Genomic DNA, 19770 nt, shown 5'->3' with positions numbered 1-19770 from the left:
CGTTGTTCTAAATCAGCCATAAAAATGTTGGCATACTGTGGGGCCATGCGGGTACCCATAGCAGTGCCGCTGATCTGAAGGTATACATTGTCCCCAAATGTGAAATAGTTATGGGTAAGGACAAAGTCACAAAGTTCAGCCACCAGGTTAGCCGTGACATTATCGGGGATAGTGTTCTTGACGGCTTGTAGTCCATCTTTGTGTGGAATGTTGGTGTAGAGGGCTTCTACATCCATAGTAGCCAGGATGGTGTTATCAGGAAGATCACCGATGGATTGAAGTTTCCTCAGGAAGTCAGTGGTGTCTCGAAGGTAGCTGGGAGTGCTGGTAGCGTAGGGCCTGAGGAGGGAGTCTACATAGCCAGACAATCCTGCTGTCAGGGTGCCAATGCCTGAGATGATGGGGCGCCCAGGATTTCCAGGTTTATGGATCTTGGGTAGTAGATAGAATATCCCAGGTCGGGGTTCCAGGGGTGTGTCTGTGCGGATTTGATCTTGTGCTTTTTCAGGAAGTTTCTTGAGCAAATGCTGTAGTTGCTTTTGGTAACTCTCAGTGGGATCATAGGGTAATGGCTTGTAGAAACTCGTGTTGGAGAGCTGCCGAGCAGCCTCTTGTTCATATTCCGACCTATTCATGATGACAACAGCACCTCCTTTGTCAGCCTTTTTGATTATGATGTCAGAGTTGTATCTGAGGCTGTGGATGGCATTGCGTTCCGCATGGCTGAGGTTATGGGGCAAGTGATGCTGCTTTTCCACAATTTCAGCCCGTGCACGTCGGCGGAAGCACTCTATGTAGAAGTCCAGTCTGCTGTTTCGACCTTCAGGAGGAGTCCATCTAGAATCCCTCTTTCTGTAGTGTTGGTAGGGAGACCTCTGTGGATTAGTATGTTGTTCAGAGGTATTTTGGAAATATTCCTTGAGTCGGAGACGTCAAAAATAGGATTCTAGGTCACCACAGAACTGTATCATGTTCGTGGGGGTGGAGGGGCAGAAGGAGAGGCCCCGAGATAGAACAGCTGCTTCTGCTGGGCTGAGAGTATAGTTGGATAGGTTAACAATATTGCTAGGTGGGGTGAGGGAACCATTGCTGTGGCCCCTTGTAGCATGTAGTAGTTTAGAAAGTTTAGTGTCCTTTTTCTTTTGTAGAGAAGCAAAGTGTGCGTTGTAAATGGCTTGTCTAGTTTTAGTAAAATCCAGCCACGAGGAAGTTTGTGTGGAAGGTTGGTTTTTTATGAGAGTATCCATTTTTGAGAGCTCATTCTTAATCTTTCCCTGTTTGCTGTAGAGGATCTTGATCAGGTGATTCCGCAGTTTCTTTGAGAGCGTGAGGCACAAGCTGTCAGCATAGTATGTGTGGTATGTAGATTGTAATGGATTTTTTACCTTCAGTCCTTTTGGTACGATGTCCATCTGTTTGCATTTGGAAAGGAAGATGATGTCTGTCTGTATCTGTACAAGTTTTTTCATGCAGTTGATAGATTTCCACTCCATACGGCTAAATGCAGTGCCTTGCATAATGACAGGTTTCAGAGGAACAGCCGTGTTAGTCTGTATTCGCAAAAAGAAAAGGAGTACTTGTGGCACCTTAGAGACTAACCAATTTATTTGAGCATGAGCTTTCGTGAGCTACAGCTCACTTCATCAGATGCATACCGTGGAAACTGCAGCAGACTTTATATATACACAGAGAATATGAAACAATACCTCCTCCCACCCCACTGTCCTGCTGGTAATAGCTTATCTAAAGTGATCATCAGGTGGGCCATTTCCAGCACAAATCCAGGTTTTCTCACCCTTCACCCCCCCACACAAATTCACTCTCCTGCTGGTGCTAGCCCATCCAAAGTGACAACTCTTTACATAATCAAGTCGGGCTATTTCCTGCATAAATCCAGGTTTTCTCACATCCCCCCCACCCCCATACACACACAAACTCACTCTCCTGCTGGTAATAGCTCATCTAAACTGACCACTCTCCAAGTTTAAATCCAAGTTAAACCAGAACATCTGGGGGGGGGGGGGGGGGAGAGGAAAAAACAAGAGGAAACAGGCTACCTTGCATAATGACTTAGCCACTCCCAGTCTCTATTTAAGCCTAAATTAATAGTATCCAATTTGCAAATGAATTCCAATTCAGCAGTTTCTCGCTGGAGTCTGGATTTGAAGTTTTTTTGTTTTAAGATAGCGACCTTCATGTCTGTGATTGCGTGACCAGAGAAACTAGAAAGCTCACACCTTTGGGTGGACTTCTTAGAAATCATAGAATCATAGAATATCAGGGTTGGAAGGGACCCCAGAAGGTCATCTAGTCCAACCCCCTGCTCAAAGCAGGACCAATTCCCAGTTAAATCATCCCAGCCAGGGCTTTGTCAAGCCTGACCTTAAAAACCTCTAAGGAAGGAGATTCTACCACCTCCCTAGGTATGATGAGTGAGTGATGAGGATGGTGAGTCTGAGGAGCCAGCACTGGATCCAGGGACTGGGTTGAGAAGCCACATGGGGTAAGCTCTCAGGATGGGTGCTAGATACATGGATCTGCACCCCGAGAGACTCCAAGACAGGGATATTGGCCAGGGCTCTATGCGCAAGGGGGCTCCGCAAAGCTGAGTTGCTCAGGCTTCGACTTCACCCCCGGTGGCAGGGTTGGGGCTTGAGCTTTCTGTTCTGGGCCCCAGTGAGTCTAATGCCGACCCTGCTTGGTGGACCCCCTGAAACCTGCTCACAGCCTCCCAGGGAGCCCCAGACCCCTGGTTGAGAATTGCTACTTTATTAGATAGGAAAGTTAACTAACTATAAATGTACATCCTAGTTCTTGTTTTATTATTTTGTTTTGTATTGCAACCATTTGTTTCCATCAGACTCATGTTTCCAATGGGACTTCTGTTCTTTCTTAAGTAAACCCTCTTTGATTTTATTGTAAGTGCTCATAAGTGCAGTGTGTTATACAAGAATGATGATTTAACATAAAACTCATAAACTAAGGGTTCAATGCTCCTTTGGGAGCAGAGAATCTGGGATTTCTGAGAGAAGCCAGTACCAGGCACTGGAAACCACAGGGGAAGGCTTCAAACAGACAAAGGGACCTCTTGTTAACCTGCAAGGCAAAGACATGGCTGGCAGAGCCTGCAGGAGAGTGACTGAGTGGCTTTACGGCTGGTGATGCCAGGGAGCTAACCTCCAGTCACCATAGGCAAGAAACCCTACAACTAGAGGCAGTGGGTAACAAGCTGACTCATAGTCCTGGGTATCCTGAAAACCATCACACCGACTCCTCCATCCAGTCAAGTCTTCAACACCTTCTTGCAGCTTCCCTGCTACCCCCGCCATGTCCACATCTTTGTGGCACTCCCTCCCCAGTGCATACTCCCTCCCCAGCTTCCCCCACCTCTGGCTGCAGCATCCACACCTTCGCACATCTGCTCATACACATCCATCCACACCGCTGTACAGCTTCACACCTTGCTGAGCAGCCCCCCAGCGTGACCCTTTTCATCCAGCTTCCCCAACAGCATCTTCACAGGACTGCTCGGTGTCTGACACCGCCTTGCCTGAAATTACACATCTTCCCCCCGGCCCTGCCTGTAGGTGCACAAGGCCTGCACTCCCCACAGCTCCCTCACCTTCATGAAGCTCCCACTCTCACTTCTGCATACAGGTGACGCCCACCCCCACCCCTTAGCTCACCCCTCTCCTCCCCCACTCACTCTTCCCCTTTCCACTTTTCCCCTCCCCCAGCTCAGCTCTCGCACCCCAACACTTCCCCCTCCAGCTGGGCTCATCCCCACCCCCAGTTCTCCTGCAGTGCCGGCGGCTTGCCCTCTCCGAGTCAGGCTCTGCTTTCACCTGCATGGCCCACACGGGGGTGGGATGGGGGGGGCATTCGCTCTCCCCACCGATGCAGCTGGGTGTCACTCGCGGGTGCGGGGAGGGGTGTGTCAGGGCTGGGCCCTGCGGGCGGACGGAGGGGCGGGGGTCGCGTGGCACTGTCCTTGCCGCAGAGCAGATCCCGCCTTGGCTGACGCTGTAGCACGTTGGGGTGAAGCAGGCGCGAGGCCAAACGGTTGTTTGGCCGCTTAGAACTGCCTCCGCTTAGACACAGAGGAGTGGGCGGGGCCATGAGAACGGTTATTTGCGTATTCAAATCCGTGTCCCCGACGGCTGGTAGAACCTGGCCGGGCTACAACGCGAACGGGCGCCCGCTCCGAGGTTTAACGGCCGCTGCGCGAGCTCGTGACGCTCTTCTCTCGGTCGGGTTCTGGAGGGGGCCGCTGGGCTGCCTCTCGCCTGTCGCTGTCTCAGGGGCAAATCCATCCGCCGTGAAACGCGCGGGAGCTCAGCTCCCGCTGCATCCCGCGCTCCCCCAAGCTCTCAGGTGCGTGTGCACCTCAGAAGTGCGTGTTTGCGGTGGATGTGGAAATACATAGCGCGAGTCAATGTGTAAATAATGTGACCCCTTACACCAGATGCACCGAAAACTGGCACGTTCTCTGTGCTGAGTTCCCACCTCAGTGGCTACATTCCCTGGGTTATGTCAGAAGAAGGCGATTAATGGACCAATGCAGCTGGTTCCCTCCGTCACCAACGCTAAATTGCAACACACAGGGAGGTGGGGAAGGGTGTGCGACAGTGGCGCTCAGTAAAAACAGCTGCACGTGGTAGACTGCGTGATCATTAAAATTGATGGTGGCATCAGTCCTTTAGAACCTTTTTTCTGTACCATATTAATGAAGCTATCTGGCATGGTTATTTGGAATCTCCAGTATATTTCATAACAAACCAAAGGGTGGTTAATATTTAGCAACTTTTACTGTAACTTCTTTATGTATTTTATATCACTAGGACTGATTGTAAATGGTGGATTCACAGGACATTCAGATAATATGTCCTTACAGCTTAGGATCTCCAGTCCATACCCTCTGAGTCTCAGCTGACCTGATCCAAGAGATTCACCATTCTCTTCAAGAAGCAATATATGTAACAGGCAAAGTATGGCAGCTACTCAATTTCAAACAGATTTTGGCCTATTTTAGTGGGTTTTCAGCTATTTTTATTCCCTCTGTACCTAAAGATGGAATGAATATGGCCTACAATATTTGTGTCTGAAATATTTATCAAATCTAGACAAAGACTGAAACTAGACCACTCCTCTTTTGCTGAATTGCCACTTCAAGAACTCAGAGTGGATTAAAAAATATAACTAAAAACAAAACAAGAGGGTGAAAATAATATGGTATTTTGGTTTATGCTGTTTGATACAAATAGCTTATTGGATCCATTCACAACAACTTGGTCTAGCAATGTATTCCAAATATTTGTTTTATGACTGTTTTGTTTAAAAAAAAAAGTGTATCTTTTCTGATACCATGCTGGCTTTTGATAAATAGTGATTTGAACTGATTAGTTCATCTAAGGAATCTCTAATGAGACCAGCCCATATCAGGAAGTAATTCAAAATTCCAGCTAAGAAGAGCATGGATTTTCCACATGGGGAGATTGAAGAGAGCACTATGCTCTGCTGGTGGAAATCACTCTGAGGTATCTCTTTGCTAACAAATTAGGTTGTGTTACAGCATGACTTTGAGGAGTCATGGTGACTAGGGGACTACTACAATGTTAAGCACTCTGGTCTTGGCTACACTGGGAACTTACATCCTGTTAGATTATAACCCTGAAGAGTTGTGATAACTCCCTTACTGTCTTGTGCCAGCTATACATACCACTACTCAAAATGCAGGAGGGGAAGAAGGCTGCGCAAACCAGCTACATCTCTGCTACCCCTCATGCAGGCCAGTGGGTAGTGTAGCAGTGCTGGTAGATACTGTACCACATATAGATACAGGATAGCTTACTTCCTCCTGGAAGCAATGGTGAGACCATAAGGTCATTAGAAAAATCACAATCTCCTTCCTGGGCTGCTCAGCAACATACTGGCCTTTGCTCAGGGTGGATCATTACCTCATGATCTATTGTAGCCCACAGAGTTAACACAAACTAGTACTCAGTGGAGACAGGGACTGTTGTGTTTATTATTGTGTCCGCAGGTAGTGGGTAACTCGAGGAAGAACTCTAACCATGACCAGTAGACACAATGTTAAACACAACAATACCTGTCAACACTGAGTGATGTTATGTTTACTATTATGTTAATTACCATAATCCCTCAAAATCATGCTCTGACACAACTTAATTTGTTAATGAAAACAAACCCTGAGACATGTGAATTCAAGTGATGAAGACTGAGAGGCCAGCTTTGCTCTTGTGGGAAGAATTTGTTATCTCCACATAGGAGAGAGATTCCACATCGATGTGCTTAAGTGTTTTTCTAAATCAGGGCCATAATGCATTTGTGTTATGCCAGCTAATACAATTAATTTATGATTATATTTTAATTTAAATAAATTAGAGCTATTTCTCTTCTAAAATAGTACAAATTGTTTCATTTTGCCAATCAAAATTAAACAAGGTTGAGAAAACACTCTTTGAAAAGGACACCACTTTTTTTATTCATCCTTCCTAAAAAGTGATTGAAATGATTACTTGGAACGTTTTCTTAACCAACATATTTGCATTCTCTCCAACTACATACTAGTCTAATGGCTCTTCAGGTACTGTTTTGTAATAATGCAGTTTTATATACAATGGCATTGCAATGAAAATCATATTGGAAGAGTGAGATTTCATGCACTATTTTAGAAAAATCAACATATGGGGAAAGTTTGGCTGGCTTTTATGTATATATGTGTGTGTGCGCGTGCATGTGTGTATAGAGTCTGATTTTTCTCCTTCACATGTTTTACAAGGATGTAAGTCTCTTGACTTAAATGGAGTTTATCTTACTTTATCGGTGCTCTCATGTACAGAGATAAGCCTATTTGACTCTGAATCTGCATAGAAATATTATATATACATACACACACATACACACACTATGCTGTGTTAGTTTAACTTAAAAATGCCTACTTTCAAAATGCATCATGTAAAAATTGAAAATTCCTCAATAAAACATTCCATTTAAAACAACTCTACTGATTGCTTTTATTTACCAAATAAATAAATAAATAAGTGTATAGCAATACTGGTAGGGACAATATTTTTTGCATGCAAGGATCTTAAACTAATTTTTTTGTTTACATTTTTATTACACACAACTGTATACATCATGACACTAGAAATCAACTGAATAATTTTAAGATGCTTTTAATATACTCAAGAAATTAAAGAAACATTGGCAATTTTAACAAAATCTGATTTAGGAACATTTACATTCTACTGGTTTTTTAAGAATTGTACAAGTGGTAAGGAATAATTTTTGTGAGCAAAACACTATGTCCATGTATTCTGCATTCCCACAGCATTAGTTCTAGGTAAGGAATAAAAATCCTGAAAAAAAATAAAACAGTAGTTGTTTATACGGTTATATGATGTGATTCTACATATCTAAAATACAATAAAGGGAATAAAAAGGATACTCAAATACTGAATCATAGTATTGGTAAAGGAAATCTTTCATGTACCTCTCTGAAGTTTTCAGTTAGCTAACTCATTTGGGGTCCAATCCTGAAGTCCTGAAACATGGTTTCAATGGGAGTTGTGTCTTTGTAAGGACCTCTGGATTTGGGCAAAGCTCTGTTCTTGTCTCAGTATACACATGCAACTCTCCTTGATGCTAATGGGATTTGTAGTGAAGTTCTACTCAGAAAAGTAATTATAAAAATGAGATTGTGGGGTTTCCTGTTCATTCTTTTTTAACGATTTCTGGATGAAATTTTCACAGATTACAAGTTTGTTTTTTCCTCCCAAACAGTCACTGGCACTAGCTCTACAAACTTGACTTTCAGGTTCCAGGTTAAGTTGGATTCTGTCTGGTTCATATATTGTCACGGGTAAGTAGTAACTTTCCAAACTGTCCGTAGATTTTGGGTTCCTCAGATTTTTTTTACTGAGACACCTATGGCCTGATTCTTAGGCTATGGTACACTCTGAGCAGGGAATATGATTCCCAGGTCAAGTACACATACTCAGCACTAGCTCTCATTAGCTAGTGTACTAAAAATTGTAGTGTATTTGTGGTAGCATGGGCTACTCACCCCAAGTATGTGCCCATCATGTCCAGGTGGGTTTATATTTGGGGCGGCCAGCCTGTGCCAGTCACTGCCCATGCTACCACAGCTACCCTATTTTTAGGGTGCTAGCCTGATGACAGCTAGCACCAAGTATGTCTGCTTGAGCTAGGAATCACACCTGGAGCACCAAGTGTAGACATACGCTTAGAGATACTAAGCATCTGAAGCTCCCATTGACTTCAATTTGAGATGTGGATGCTCAGCAATTCTGAAAATCAGGCCATAGGGATCTATGGCTACCCTAAAGTCATGGCACCCAAATTAGTGAACATTTTTTGAAGATGTGGACCTTGGTTTAATTGTATAAAGGGAGCAGGATTGGGATGTGCATCTTGATTAAAAATATGAAATAAATACCTTTTCAGCGGAAACCTGCTGATCTCCTTCCATTGCGTGGCTAAAAAACAAATATTTCGTAAGAAATTAACACTGTAAAACCATCCAGGGTTTAAAGAAGAAGGTCCCAGAGTATTGACTGCATTTTGCAAATCTCTTGAGTTATACCATATCTTTTACAGGATAATTTCTCAGTTAAAGAGACTGAAATCAACACTGTTGTCTATGCTTTTCAACTTCTGAAAACTGTTTATACAGCAAATTTACAACCATTAAAAACGGAGGGCCAGACTGGGCCCAGTTCTGTTTGAGTTTGCAAAGGGGGAGGAGAAGAGGGCAGAAGGAGCTCCTTTACATTCTTTCCTCCCCTTTCCATGTTCACATAGCTCTCCTCATGGTTATCCAGACCTTTGTTACCTCATGGCTAGCTTATTGCAATGCACTGCAAACTGGACTAAACCTTTGCTATTGTCTAGCGCTGCCAGTGCAGAATACACAAATCCACAACATATAGTACTTCACACTTGTGTTCTCTGATCAGTGATTGATCTGGGTTAACTGTAAGGTATTGTTTTTGACTGTTAAACCTTGAATGGTTTGGGTTTTATCTATTGGAGAGCCTACCAGCTCTTCCTCCTCATATATTACAGGTACAGTTCAGGTCCTATGAGGCACTTGAGTTGAAAGTCCCCTGTAAATGGAAAGGGGCTTGCAGCAGGGAATTATCACTGAGGCATCATTGGCTTTGGAATTTGCTTCTCTATTTAGTCCTCTAGAATTTGAATTTGGTGACTTTAGGACACATTGCAAGGACATACTGGTAAATGAGTACGTCCCTCGGCCCGTGCCGCTTCCAGAAGCTCCCATTGGCCTGCAGCAGTGAACCACAGCCACTGGGAGCCGCAATTGGCCGAACCTGCGGACGTGGCAGGTAAACAAACCGGCCTGGCCTGCCAGGGGCTTTCCCCGCACAAGCGGCAGAACAAGTCTGGGAACCACTGCCCTAGACCAAAGCCATGTGTCGTATTTCAGAGTTGGCAAGGTCTCATTTACTTTACACCATCCTGTTAATTGCTTTCTTGCTAAATCCTTTCCACCCTCCCACTGGTGTACATTTCACTAATTTTGCACACTCAATGAGGGGCTGATTCAGATTCCACTAAAGTCAATGGAACAACTGCCATTGACTGTAATGGGAGCTGGTTCATGCCCAGAATGACCACCTTTTATCTGACAGGTAAAATACACCACTGTTTATGTCACTCTTGAATTTTATTTGGCCTTTCAGTTAATCATAATTGTCTAACTCCAAGTTTCATACTAGAGAAATGTAATATACAAAATGTGTACCGTTTGCCAGCCAGCTTTGTATTTAAACAGAAAAAAAATGTTAAGACTTTACCCAACAAAAACCAGGAAAGTCAATATTAAGGATGACTTGTCACCCTTAACTTAATCCATTATGCTAAGAAACAGCAAAAAAGGCTTAACTGCTTAAGTTTAGGATGGACTAAGTATATTTTGATGAGGTATGTTTTATACACACTTTGCTGAAATGCAAATGACAAGACAAAATACAAGCAAAGTGGAAAATCAGGCCTAGTATGTATCTTGTTGCAATATAAACTACTGGTGTCTGTATATATCATAGCACTATATGTAGCATGTAGAAATACTGTTTTATTTACCAGGTAGACAAGGATGATTTATGTCTGTCTGCATGTGCTCTAAATCCTTATTAGTTCAAGGCTTATAAACGTGATAATTGATCATTTATTAAGAAATAGCACGGGAACATGTCCATTCAGCACACACTAAGACAGCATGCCAAAACTTCTTACAGTATTTTTGGTGGAAAAGCTTTAGAAAATCAGTTTTAGACATGATCTTAGAATATTCATTTAGTAGATTAAAAACATTTTTCAATTGGTATGTAGGAGAAAATGTTCCCATGTCAAGACACTGACACCCTTCCGTCAAGGGTAAATATTTACAATCCAATTATTATCTAATCCTGAAAAGTGCCTACTACTGACAACACCTATTGATTTTTATTTAATATTTCTTTTGCAGTAGCACCCACAGGCTCTAGTCAAGTCCTGTTTTGCTAGTTACTGTACAAACACACATTCCCTGCCCTGTAGCATTTATCTATAGAGCTCAATAGAAGTACCAGGTGCTAAGCACCTCTAAAAATGCTAGGTGTTTATAACGGGAATGCAGATAGATCCTTAACTATAATAAGTGCTACAATGGAAACAAGCTCCCCGGCTCTCATTGATGTTGAATACCGTACTTTTTGAAATCGAACAATCAGTTTGAAAAAGAAAAAATTGACCATACCCTGAACAAAAAGTAGCCCCTGCTTTGAATCCCTCCAGGTCCTTGAAGTTCCTCCTGAAACAATGCATTTCAAAACACACAAACTTGAATAACCCAACTAATAAAGAAAATTGTCCAAATACAATAATACTAGCCAAGGAAAAAATAAAATTTTACGCGATTTGTATTAATTTCATTTCAACATGGAGATGGAGAGAGAAGGTTTCTAGCAGTTTCCCTTTAATACATATATGAGGCTGTCTATATACATAATACAACCATTATACAGTACCACTGTATCCTTTGCTTTATGCATAGTTCTCCCCTTAAACAATACAAGAGAACTCCTCTTCAGAAATAATTTTGACAAGGAATAACCATTTAACAGTTGAGGGCAAAATTTTGTTTCTACTTTTGACTCAGTTGAGTCAGAATTGTTCTAGAAATACACCAACATAGCTGAGCAGAATTCAGCTTTGACTTTCCAAGTTGCATCACTCATATTTGTGATGACTGCTTGGGGACAGCTTGAGAATTCTCAGAATTCATGGGCTTAAGGACTACCCTCCTTCCCACATCTAGCTGCAAAGAAAAGGAGAGTTGTTGTGACCTCTGAACCTGTTCATGACCCATAAGTTTATTAGATCATTGGTTCTTCTCAACTATATAGTAAGAAAGATTGATGAATAAACAAATTTCATTTTGTCATATAAAGCACAGTCCTGAAAACCCTCCTGCATGGAATTCCCTTTGGCTTCAATGAAAGTTCCATGTATAGAGAACTTGTAGGTGTCATGACTCACTAGTCTGAAAATCGGTTTCGATTTATGCGAGTGACCCTGCTCCAACCCTCCACCTGGTAGCCTACTGACATCTGCTTACCTAGGACCACAAAACCCAGCCCCTGAGGCTCTGCCTGAGGTCCTATTGGCAGAGTCCTAGAACAGCTAATTGCCCCACTGGCTCTTTTTAATCCAGCAGCAGGAACAGGAAGTTGTCTGAACAATAGGGCTCTAGCTCCCCTGGCTTGACTTCCTGGCATTCTGACCTGGCTTGACTCCTGGCATTTGACTTGTGGTTCCTGACCTCCAGTTGACTCCTGCCTCTGTTTCCTTGGCATCCTGACGTGGCCTGACTGACTCCCAGTTCTGATCTCCAATTTGTCTCCTGCTTCTGATCTCCTGACCAAGCTGACTCTTGACTTTGTCTTGTGACTGTGGAATCCTACTCTGACCACTAGATCTGGCTAACTACTTCCCGGCTGTGCCAGGAGAACTGAGCCCAACATGTGTAGAGTCCATTTTGAAAGCAGATATTTCACAAAGTTGTTTGTTGTGAAAAGGAATCCAAGCAAAGTTCAAGACAAAATGGGTCAAACCATATGCTTTCCACAACATCCTTAGATCTAGATTCATCCATTTATCATAACTCTCTCAACCACCACTGGTATCTCCTCATTAACAACTGTCCTCTTCATCAGGGTATCACTGAGATTACAATCAAAGTCAGAATTCTCCAATAGAAAACCATGTTTTGTTAGCTCCTAATGTTATTAGAAGTCTATAATAGCACTTAGAGGACCCCTTTGATAAGGATGGCCCTAGGCACCTCCAACCATAGGACTCCCCAAATCCCAGGAACCTCGCCAAGGAAGAAAATTGTACATAATTTTCAAGTCTTGTAAAGCATGGTAGGACCCCGTTTTACTTGTCACAGGGTACACCGTTATCACCATGGACAAGTTATGCTTTGCCTTATAGGGATTGCCTATATGATTTTCTTTACATCATATGCTTTTCTAGAATTACGTACATTTATACCAACTATACTAGGTTTTTATTTGAAAAGACTAAAAGAACAGTTTTTTAAGTGGTTTCTTGGGTTTGCTTATATATATTATGTGAGGTGTGCTACAGGAATGCAACTTACACTAGATTTAGAGGAAACAAGAAGGAAAGAAATACGGAAAGATGGAAAGCTGTAAAATAATTAAATACATAGAAATACAATAGATACCAGTATCAAGCCACCTCTGTTTCCCTCCTTCATCTTGTTTGAGAGTTATATTCTTTAAAGGGAGCAGCAGTTTATAAGTTGCTAGCAAATGGGGAGGAAGGAGAAAGGTGCAATGGGGTAAATACAGTAGAGGAAATCCTGGCCCTATTGAAGTAAATGGCAAAACTCCCATTTACTCAACAGGGCTTTGATTTCACCTTGTATTTTCCTTCCACAATGGTAAAAGATTGGGTGTTTCACACAAAAATTTCTAGCTCTTTGTTGAGTAATTATTTGCATTGTTTCACAAAAATGTGTGGGCCAATGAATGAAAGTATTGTCACAGAACTTAACAGTATAAATAAGCTTGCAGTATTTATAGGTCAGCAAGAAGCACTAAGTTCTCAGGAGGACGTGATACTTTTTATTACTTTGTATGTACATACTATCAAACAGAAATAATTAAAGTCGTAACTTGCAGAGAACAGATAAAATAACAATGATAAAAGAATTAACAAAAAAGATAAAATAGTTGTTAAAGTGATGCGTACATTACCACATAGTGCAGCCTGCATGAGTGTAGCCCACATGAGTGCATCGGCTCTTAGCTTGAATCTACAGAGTGGTTCTCTATAGGATTTTTCAGGAGTTTCTGCTTGACAGCTCCCATTTAAAAATCAATGTTCACTGAGTTGCAGATGCATGGACATTCAACAGCATGGCTGTTTTTCTCGTCAACTGATTGTAGTTAATCAGATAAATCCATTCAAAATAGGTATCCCAAGGCATCAGTGCACTACAGAGGAATGCAGCAAACAGGCCCATCCTACATGATCTCTAACAACTCTGACTCCTGATCAGAAATACAATAATTCCAAGCAACACTTCATTGTCACTTAACACCTGGATCCTGCTGTAGGATACATCTCTTTGCTATATGGTCCTTATTCAGAAGTTGACTGGGTTGTCCAGTGTTCTTCAAGTGTATTCTGCAGAATAGATCCTTTCACAGAATAGAACAATGTCTGTGTTTCCTGCCAGTCTAAGAGAGGATAACTTCTTAAAACATAGTATCTTCCATGGGAAATCTTTTGTTCTTGAATATTAATGGGTGTCCTTGAATAGAACAGTTGTGCTAAGATAAATATTGAGGGACAAAGCCAAAAGAGGACTCAGTAGTATACCTCAGCTATACTTCCCCAAGATGGTATGCACAATGTCATGATTTTCCTGAGCTTTTCATAAAGCTTCCTGTAGACAATGCTGTTGCTACATCATCTTCCTTTATAGCATAACATTCTACTACACCTCAGGGCTATAATTTATATAATAATTTCATATTATGCCTATTAGAGAAATCCAAAGTAACTGTACCTACAAATACAGACTCATCAGAGGCCTTTCTACAAACAGAAATTGCACTAATTAAACTTCAATAGGTTTTAACCCGATTTCATGTAACTGGTGCAAACTCTTGTGTGGACACTTTTTCAGTTTATGAGTGGCTTATTTCAGTGTAGCTTAAACCTGTTTCAAATTGACTTAAGCTAAAGTAAAATAATGCCCTCTTAAACCAAACTAAGTGTGTGCAAACAGTGTTTTGCACTAGTTTAGCTAAATCAGTTTAAAAAAAAAAATCACACTTTAGGGTCTTGTCCATACAGAGCAGCAATACGCACTGTGTGTTGTGATTTCAAAAGTGCACTAACATGTTAGTGCATTAATTAGTCCATGTAGACCAAGCTGGTGTTCACTAAAAGTTCTTTATTGCACTTTAAAATAGTACTGTTGCAAAGGTCTCAAAAGACCAGTATAATATAAAATAATATTATCATTATATTATAATTATATTATATTTATATTTAAATGCTACAGTTCATCCCTCAACAGAAAAGCTGTGCTGATATTTAATATAACCCAAGTATTAGACATCCTTTTCTGAAACTATTTTGGTGATGGCACCTTCTGGTTTTTGTTTCCTCTATGACCACATTCTTAGTCTCCTTTCCTAGAAATATCTAGTGTCCATAGTCCTCTGATTTTTTCTTAGAAATGGTGGCAACATAGATTGTAATAAGTGGAGGTCTGCTCAGAAGCTCCCAGTGAACTGAGAGCTTATGTAGTGTTCCAGACAGCAAAATAAGTTGGATAAAATTTCCCCAACACCTCCTTTCTGCAGCATTTCTGTTTCAGAGAATGGACTGTACTGTAAGTACAACACCTTCGCTACACAAGGTTTCCAGTTCCACTCTTGTTCTGATTTCTGAATTGAACTAGGCAGAATTGGAATTGCTCCATATCCTAAAATGTCCATTGGAAGCAGGACCTTTTCCAGTGAGCACTGAGAAGTTAAAATAATTACTGCAAAGCAGAGCATACATAAAGAAAGACTCTCATAGACATATAGAACTGAAGGCATAAGGAGCAGTTCTGGGCCCAGGTGACTCTGTCCTCCTGAACACTCCAGCTGGAGGAAGGAGCTTAAAAAGGGAGCCAAACAACTGAGATGGGGGAATAAGACAGATTTACCCTGAGAGCTCCTGACCTGTGCTGCCACAAAAGTCTCCACCTGGGAGGAAGAGACTACCAGCTGAGACCCACCAGGCTGAAGGTTCAGTTACCTTATTTTTTTCCTTTGATATTTTAAAATGGACTGTGAGGCTGGGGCAGGTAGGAAGTGGCCCAGGCACTTCCTGGTTTCTGACGTTGTTTGCCTCTCATAGGGCTTTGGGTCAGAGCCTAGTGGAGTGGGAGAGTCCAGCTCCCCTACCAAACATCCTTGCCATAAAGGGACATAGACCTTATTTCCACCCCTCCCAGGAGTAAAAAGATAGAGATACTGAAATCCTTGTGGCAAGGTTGAGCTACCTACAGGTGCCAAGAGATAGACTGAGGGTCCTTCCCTGTCATCAGTAGGGTGACCATAAATCCCATTTTGGCTGGGACAGTCCCTTTTTAAAGCTTTTGAAAAAAGCTTTGGGGGAAAAAAAAGTGGGCATTTGTCACAATTGCTCTTGCTGACTTGATCAGTTGGCAAAAGCAAACAGGACAAATGCCCACTAGGCAATGCCACTGGTAATCCTGGCCCTATCCCATTACCAATAAATAATTAAATCAAAAGTCATTAAATGTGGTGTCACTTTTCATTTTTTGCCTTACAAATAATGTCTGTTTCAGAAAAATGCATGGCAAGTGATAACATTCAATGTCCCCCTTTCTAAGAGACAACAACACTATGGAGACCAAGTTAGAAAAGGACATCTGAATTGAAGGAGCAATGGCCTGTTAATGATCACACTTAAGCCAATGTTAAGTAGTGTAAGTAAGAGGAGAATCAAGCCCCAAGATTGACACACCATACTTTCCCAAAGATATGCCCTTCAAAAAGCTCCTTCTCTCAGTGTCTGAACATGATATTTAGACAATAACTATTGTGACAAAGCTCTGTCCATTTCTCCGTGCGTCCCACATTTCCTGGCGGATTTCCCTAGCCTCAGAGGCTCACTGTGACCCTCCACGTAGCCCTTCTCTCTCTAGAGGCAAGGGTCACAGCTTTTCATCATAAGCCAGCAAGGGAGGTGAAGAGAAGCAACCCTCCCTCACACAGTCTCTTTCTCCCAGTCTCAGTGATTAATTGGGGAGGGGAGGGAGGAGCCCGGGCCTGCCCTCTACTCTGGGCTCCACCCCAGGGACCCTAATAGTAGCAGCTATGGTAGCTGACTTTTTGGAAATAGGATGTGTACAATTCCCTAGGCCACTTCTCCACAGCAGCCCTCACTCAATATCTCCTTCACTGTTACCTCAGGGCCTCCTTCCTTGCACCTGATATGGATTTGTACTGCTTAGTTCCTCCAACAGCATGGCTTCCTCCTACAGCTCTGGACACACACACCTCACTGACTAACTGGGAGGTTTTTAACTAGTTCCAGCCAACCCTTGATTGGCTTCAGGTGTCCCAATCAACCTAGCCATCTCCACTGCTTTCTAGAAGGATCTTAATTGGCCCCAGGTGTCTTGATTAACCTGGAGCAACTGCCATTTGGTTACCATTGTACCAGGGATTTGTTTAGCCTGGGGCTAACATACCTGTTCCTCACTGCTTTACTATTGCCATTTAGCCTTGCCCTGTCACACTACAGATAGAGCCTTAAAATGTAACAGTCCTCTGCTACAGGAAACCTAGAGTAGACAACCTGAGATTTACAGAGCTGTATCTGTAATTCCCAGGAAATAGTTACTGTAGAAGATCAAGTACAGAACTCTTGAAAGAGATATATACACAACATAGTTCACTTGTTTAAAATGTTAATATTGTAATCCTGCCAAGAAGAGAAATGCAATGATCTTTTTCCAATTTACGAAGATCTATTAGGAAAGGTATGGGGTCTGTATAGCAGAGTTAGCATTTTAAGACACTTTTATAGCATTTTGAAGAAGTTAGGGAATTTTACAAAACATGAAATCTGCTGCAGCTTTCTAGGAAGTACAGACTAAGTTATTTCTTGTTACATTTTAAAAAATCTAACTTTATTTCCTAATATGAATTCTTATTTTGGTTCTAGTTGTTAGCCTAGATTCCATTTGAATTCCATTATGCCACCTGAGTCAGCCATAGTATGTCTCTTTACTCCATTTTTCTGCTTCCCCCATCAATCTGATGATTTTATAGCATTTTTTCTTTTCTGTTTTGACACATTTCCAAAAATTTTCATTTGTAGTTCATGTTTCCAAACAACTGATAAAATTCATTTAAAATAATTAAAATTATCTTAGATTAGGTGATTTATTATATATTGATAGCTTTCTCTTCCCTGCTTCTTAAAAATTGTTCACTCTGATGAGAGTCTTCCATATACTTTAAAAGGTCACTGCATTAGAATGATATCATACAAATTGTTTTTTTATCTTTTTCTTCCTAGAAGGCAACTGACTATTAAAGTAGTTTTTATACATCTTCAGTGTATCATCTCTAGATCTCTTGAGCAAATGGAGTCGATGTTCTCAGAACCAAAATATCAAAGGGGCAAGGATATAAATACAAACATTTTATTAAGACAGCAGCCATTTCATAATGGGCAGAGTGTGCTTCCCTATTATCTGAATTCTTTGTCATGACATATTTGTGAGTAGCAAAACTTTGCAAAAACTGAAATGTATGATCCACAAACCAACAGCTTTATAAAGAAGAGAAACAGAAATCTTCGTAGACAATTCTGTATAAAGAATGAATATAAATGAATAACATATTTCTCCCCAAATGTAAGGCACTCATGCTTAATTTTGCTATGAGTGTTTTGATGCATTAAGATACTTTGAGATGCTTCTTTAAAAAAGGGGGGAAAAATCTGTTTTTAAGCTCACTGTTCCCCAGTCACTTCCTCCTCATTTTCAAGCCTCTGATGCAGAATCTATATCAGAAGCTGAGAACAGAGTTGTCTCTTTAGTAAGTTAGAAAGCTAGCCAGCAACAAGTTAATCAAAAGGCATTTTTTAAGTTCCCCCTGGATGAAATATATTGTCTCCCAAAAGACCTAAAAACTCTGAAGAGGAATATGTCCTCCATGATGCAATTGACTGTTCCTAGTGGAGTCTATACAACTTTGATAAGGCCTCCAATTTTTGAATTTGTACTAAACTTCAAGGGAAAATGACAGCTATGCATAGTTACAGTACAGTGTTCCAATTAGTCTACAGAAGAAGAAAATATGCTGACAAAAGTGGCTGAGATTTTATCTCCGGTCTGAAGTGCATTTTTAAATATGATGGTGTTTTCTAAGGTGTGTATGTTTATGCTTCAAGCTGGGGGTACGATCTGATTGAGCTAGTCTGCTAAATATAGAGTGTAGCCACAGAGGTGTGAATGGCAGGAGGGGCTAGCCCTCCTGCCCGTGCATGCCTAGTGCCTTTGATGGATATATACTCAGGCAGTTAGCCCCTCCCAGGGGAAGCACACTCCCATGTATAGACATATCCTAAGATATCCATGGCCTTCTGGGTCTCAGAAACTCTGAAAATGCCACAAATGCTGTCTGTGCATCAGAGATACATCCTGGGAAAAGGCCAGCTTGCTTCATAAGGCCATAAAGAAAAAACTCCATCCAAGACAGTCCTGAAGATGGGGAACTTGTGTGAATATATGCTGTTTATCACCATCGGTATATAGCACCATCCAAATAGAGTCAGCTCCACCTCCCGCACCAATAGCTGGGATAGCATAGTAATCCAAAGGCTGGGGTAAACAGTACTGCCAACCCAAAGGATTCCAAATTCATGAGATTGGCATAAAAATGAGATTTAAAAATTAGTAAATTTGGGGTTTTTTTTATTTTCCTTCTGCTTTTTGAGCCTCTATTGTCCAGGTTTTCAAGTTTTTCTCCATAACCATGAGGGTTAGTTAAGAAAGAAAGAAAGAATGAAAGAATCTGAGAGTCTAACAGGACTCCAGAAGCTGGGGCTTTAAGAAGATCACATATTCCCTTACATAGCTTCAATATAGGAACAGGGACAGTCCTATCTAGAGATGGGTCTGTATGATGAACCTGCTAAGCAAGAGACTACCATTCTCATCAACACTCTCCCCACTGTACTTCTCTTTCCCCTGGACAGGTAGGAGGAAGGACGCTGACCCAGGAAGTGACCAGAAGAGAAGGCAGATATAGAAAAAAAAATACCACTCAGGAACCACCCTTTCTCCACCTCATCCCCCAAGGCCACACCCTTGTCACTCGCTCCTCTCCCCCTCCTCCCCATGTCTTTGAATTGTCTCAAGGAGCCTGCCTGCACATTGAAGTCTGCCCCTGATGAGCAGGGGCTGGTGCGAGTTAGTAACCTGGTGCCTCCCCGTGCCTCATTGTAACCGGTTTTTTGGTTGGGGTGCCATTTAGGATTGCCAGGTCCCCAAAAACTGAGCACCTGGAAACCCTAAATGGCACACAGACACAGAAGCCAAAACCTGGACTGTTCGAGTAAAAAACAGACAGGTAGCAACCCTAC

The 19770-nt window shown here is 41.9% G+C and overlaps 2 protein-coding genes across 5 annotated transcripts in view; both read right to left on the bottom strand.

The window, feature by feature from the left end:
- The window catches only part of PDCL2 (phosducin like 2), a 30284-nt gene extending 26204 nt beyond the window's left edge, over window positions 1–4080 (bottom strand). The window contains exon 1 of the mRNA XM_075127342.1: window positions 3846–4080. Within this exon, the coding sequence (XP_074983443.1) occupies window positions 3846–3851 (6 nt within the window). The 5' untranslated portion in view covers window positions 3852–4080. The remainder of the gene's footprint in view (window positions 1–3845) is intronic.
- A 2932-nt stretch (window positions 4081–7012) lies between these two features.
- NMU (neuromedin U) overlaps window positions 7013–19770 on the bottom strand; it is a 40329-nt gene continuing 27571 nt past the window's right edge. For all 4 annotated transcript variants that reach the window (XM_048847060.2, XM_048847059.2, XM_048847061.2 and 1 more), the window contains 3 exons: window positions 10805–10858; window positions 8483–8522; window positions 7013–7382 (listed from right to left, as the gene is read on the bottom strand). In XM_048847060.2, coding sequence (XP_048703017.2) covers window positions 8487–8522; window positions 10805–10858 — 90 coding nt within the window. In that variant the 3' untranslated portion in view covers window positions 7013–7382; window positions 8483–8486. The remainder of the gene's footprint in view (window positions 7383–8482; window positions 8523–10804; window positions 10859–19770) is intronic.

The sequence above is a fragment of the Caretta caretta genome, chromosome 4 (assembly GCF_965140235.1).
Source record: "Caretta caretta isolate rCarCar2 chromosome 4, rCarCar1.hap1, whole genome shotgun sequence".
NCBI classification, from domain to species: Eukaryota; Metazoa; Chordata; order Testudines; family Cheloniidae; genus Caretta; species Caretta caretta.
The sequence above is the reverse complement of the archived record's forward strand: the minus strand, read 5'-3'. Positions and strand labels throughout refer to the sequence as shown.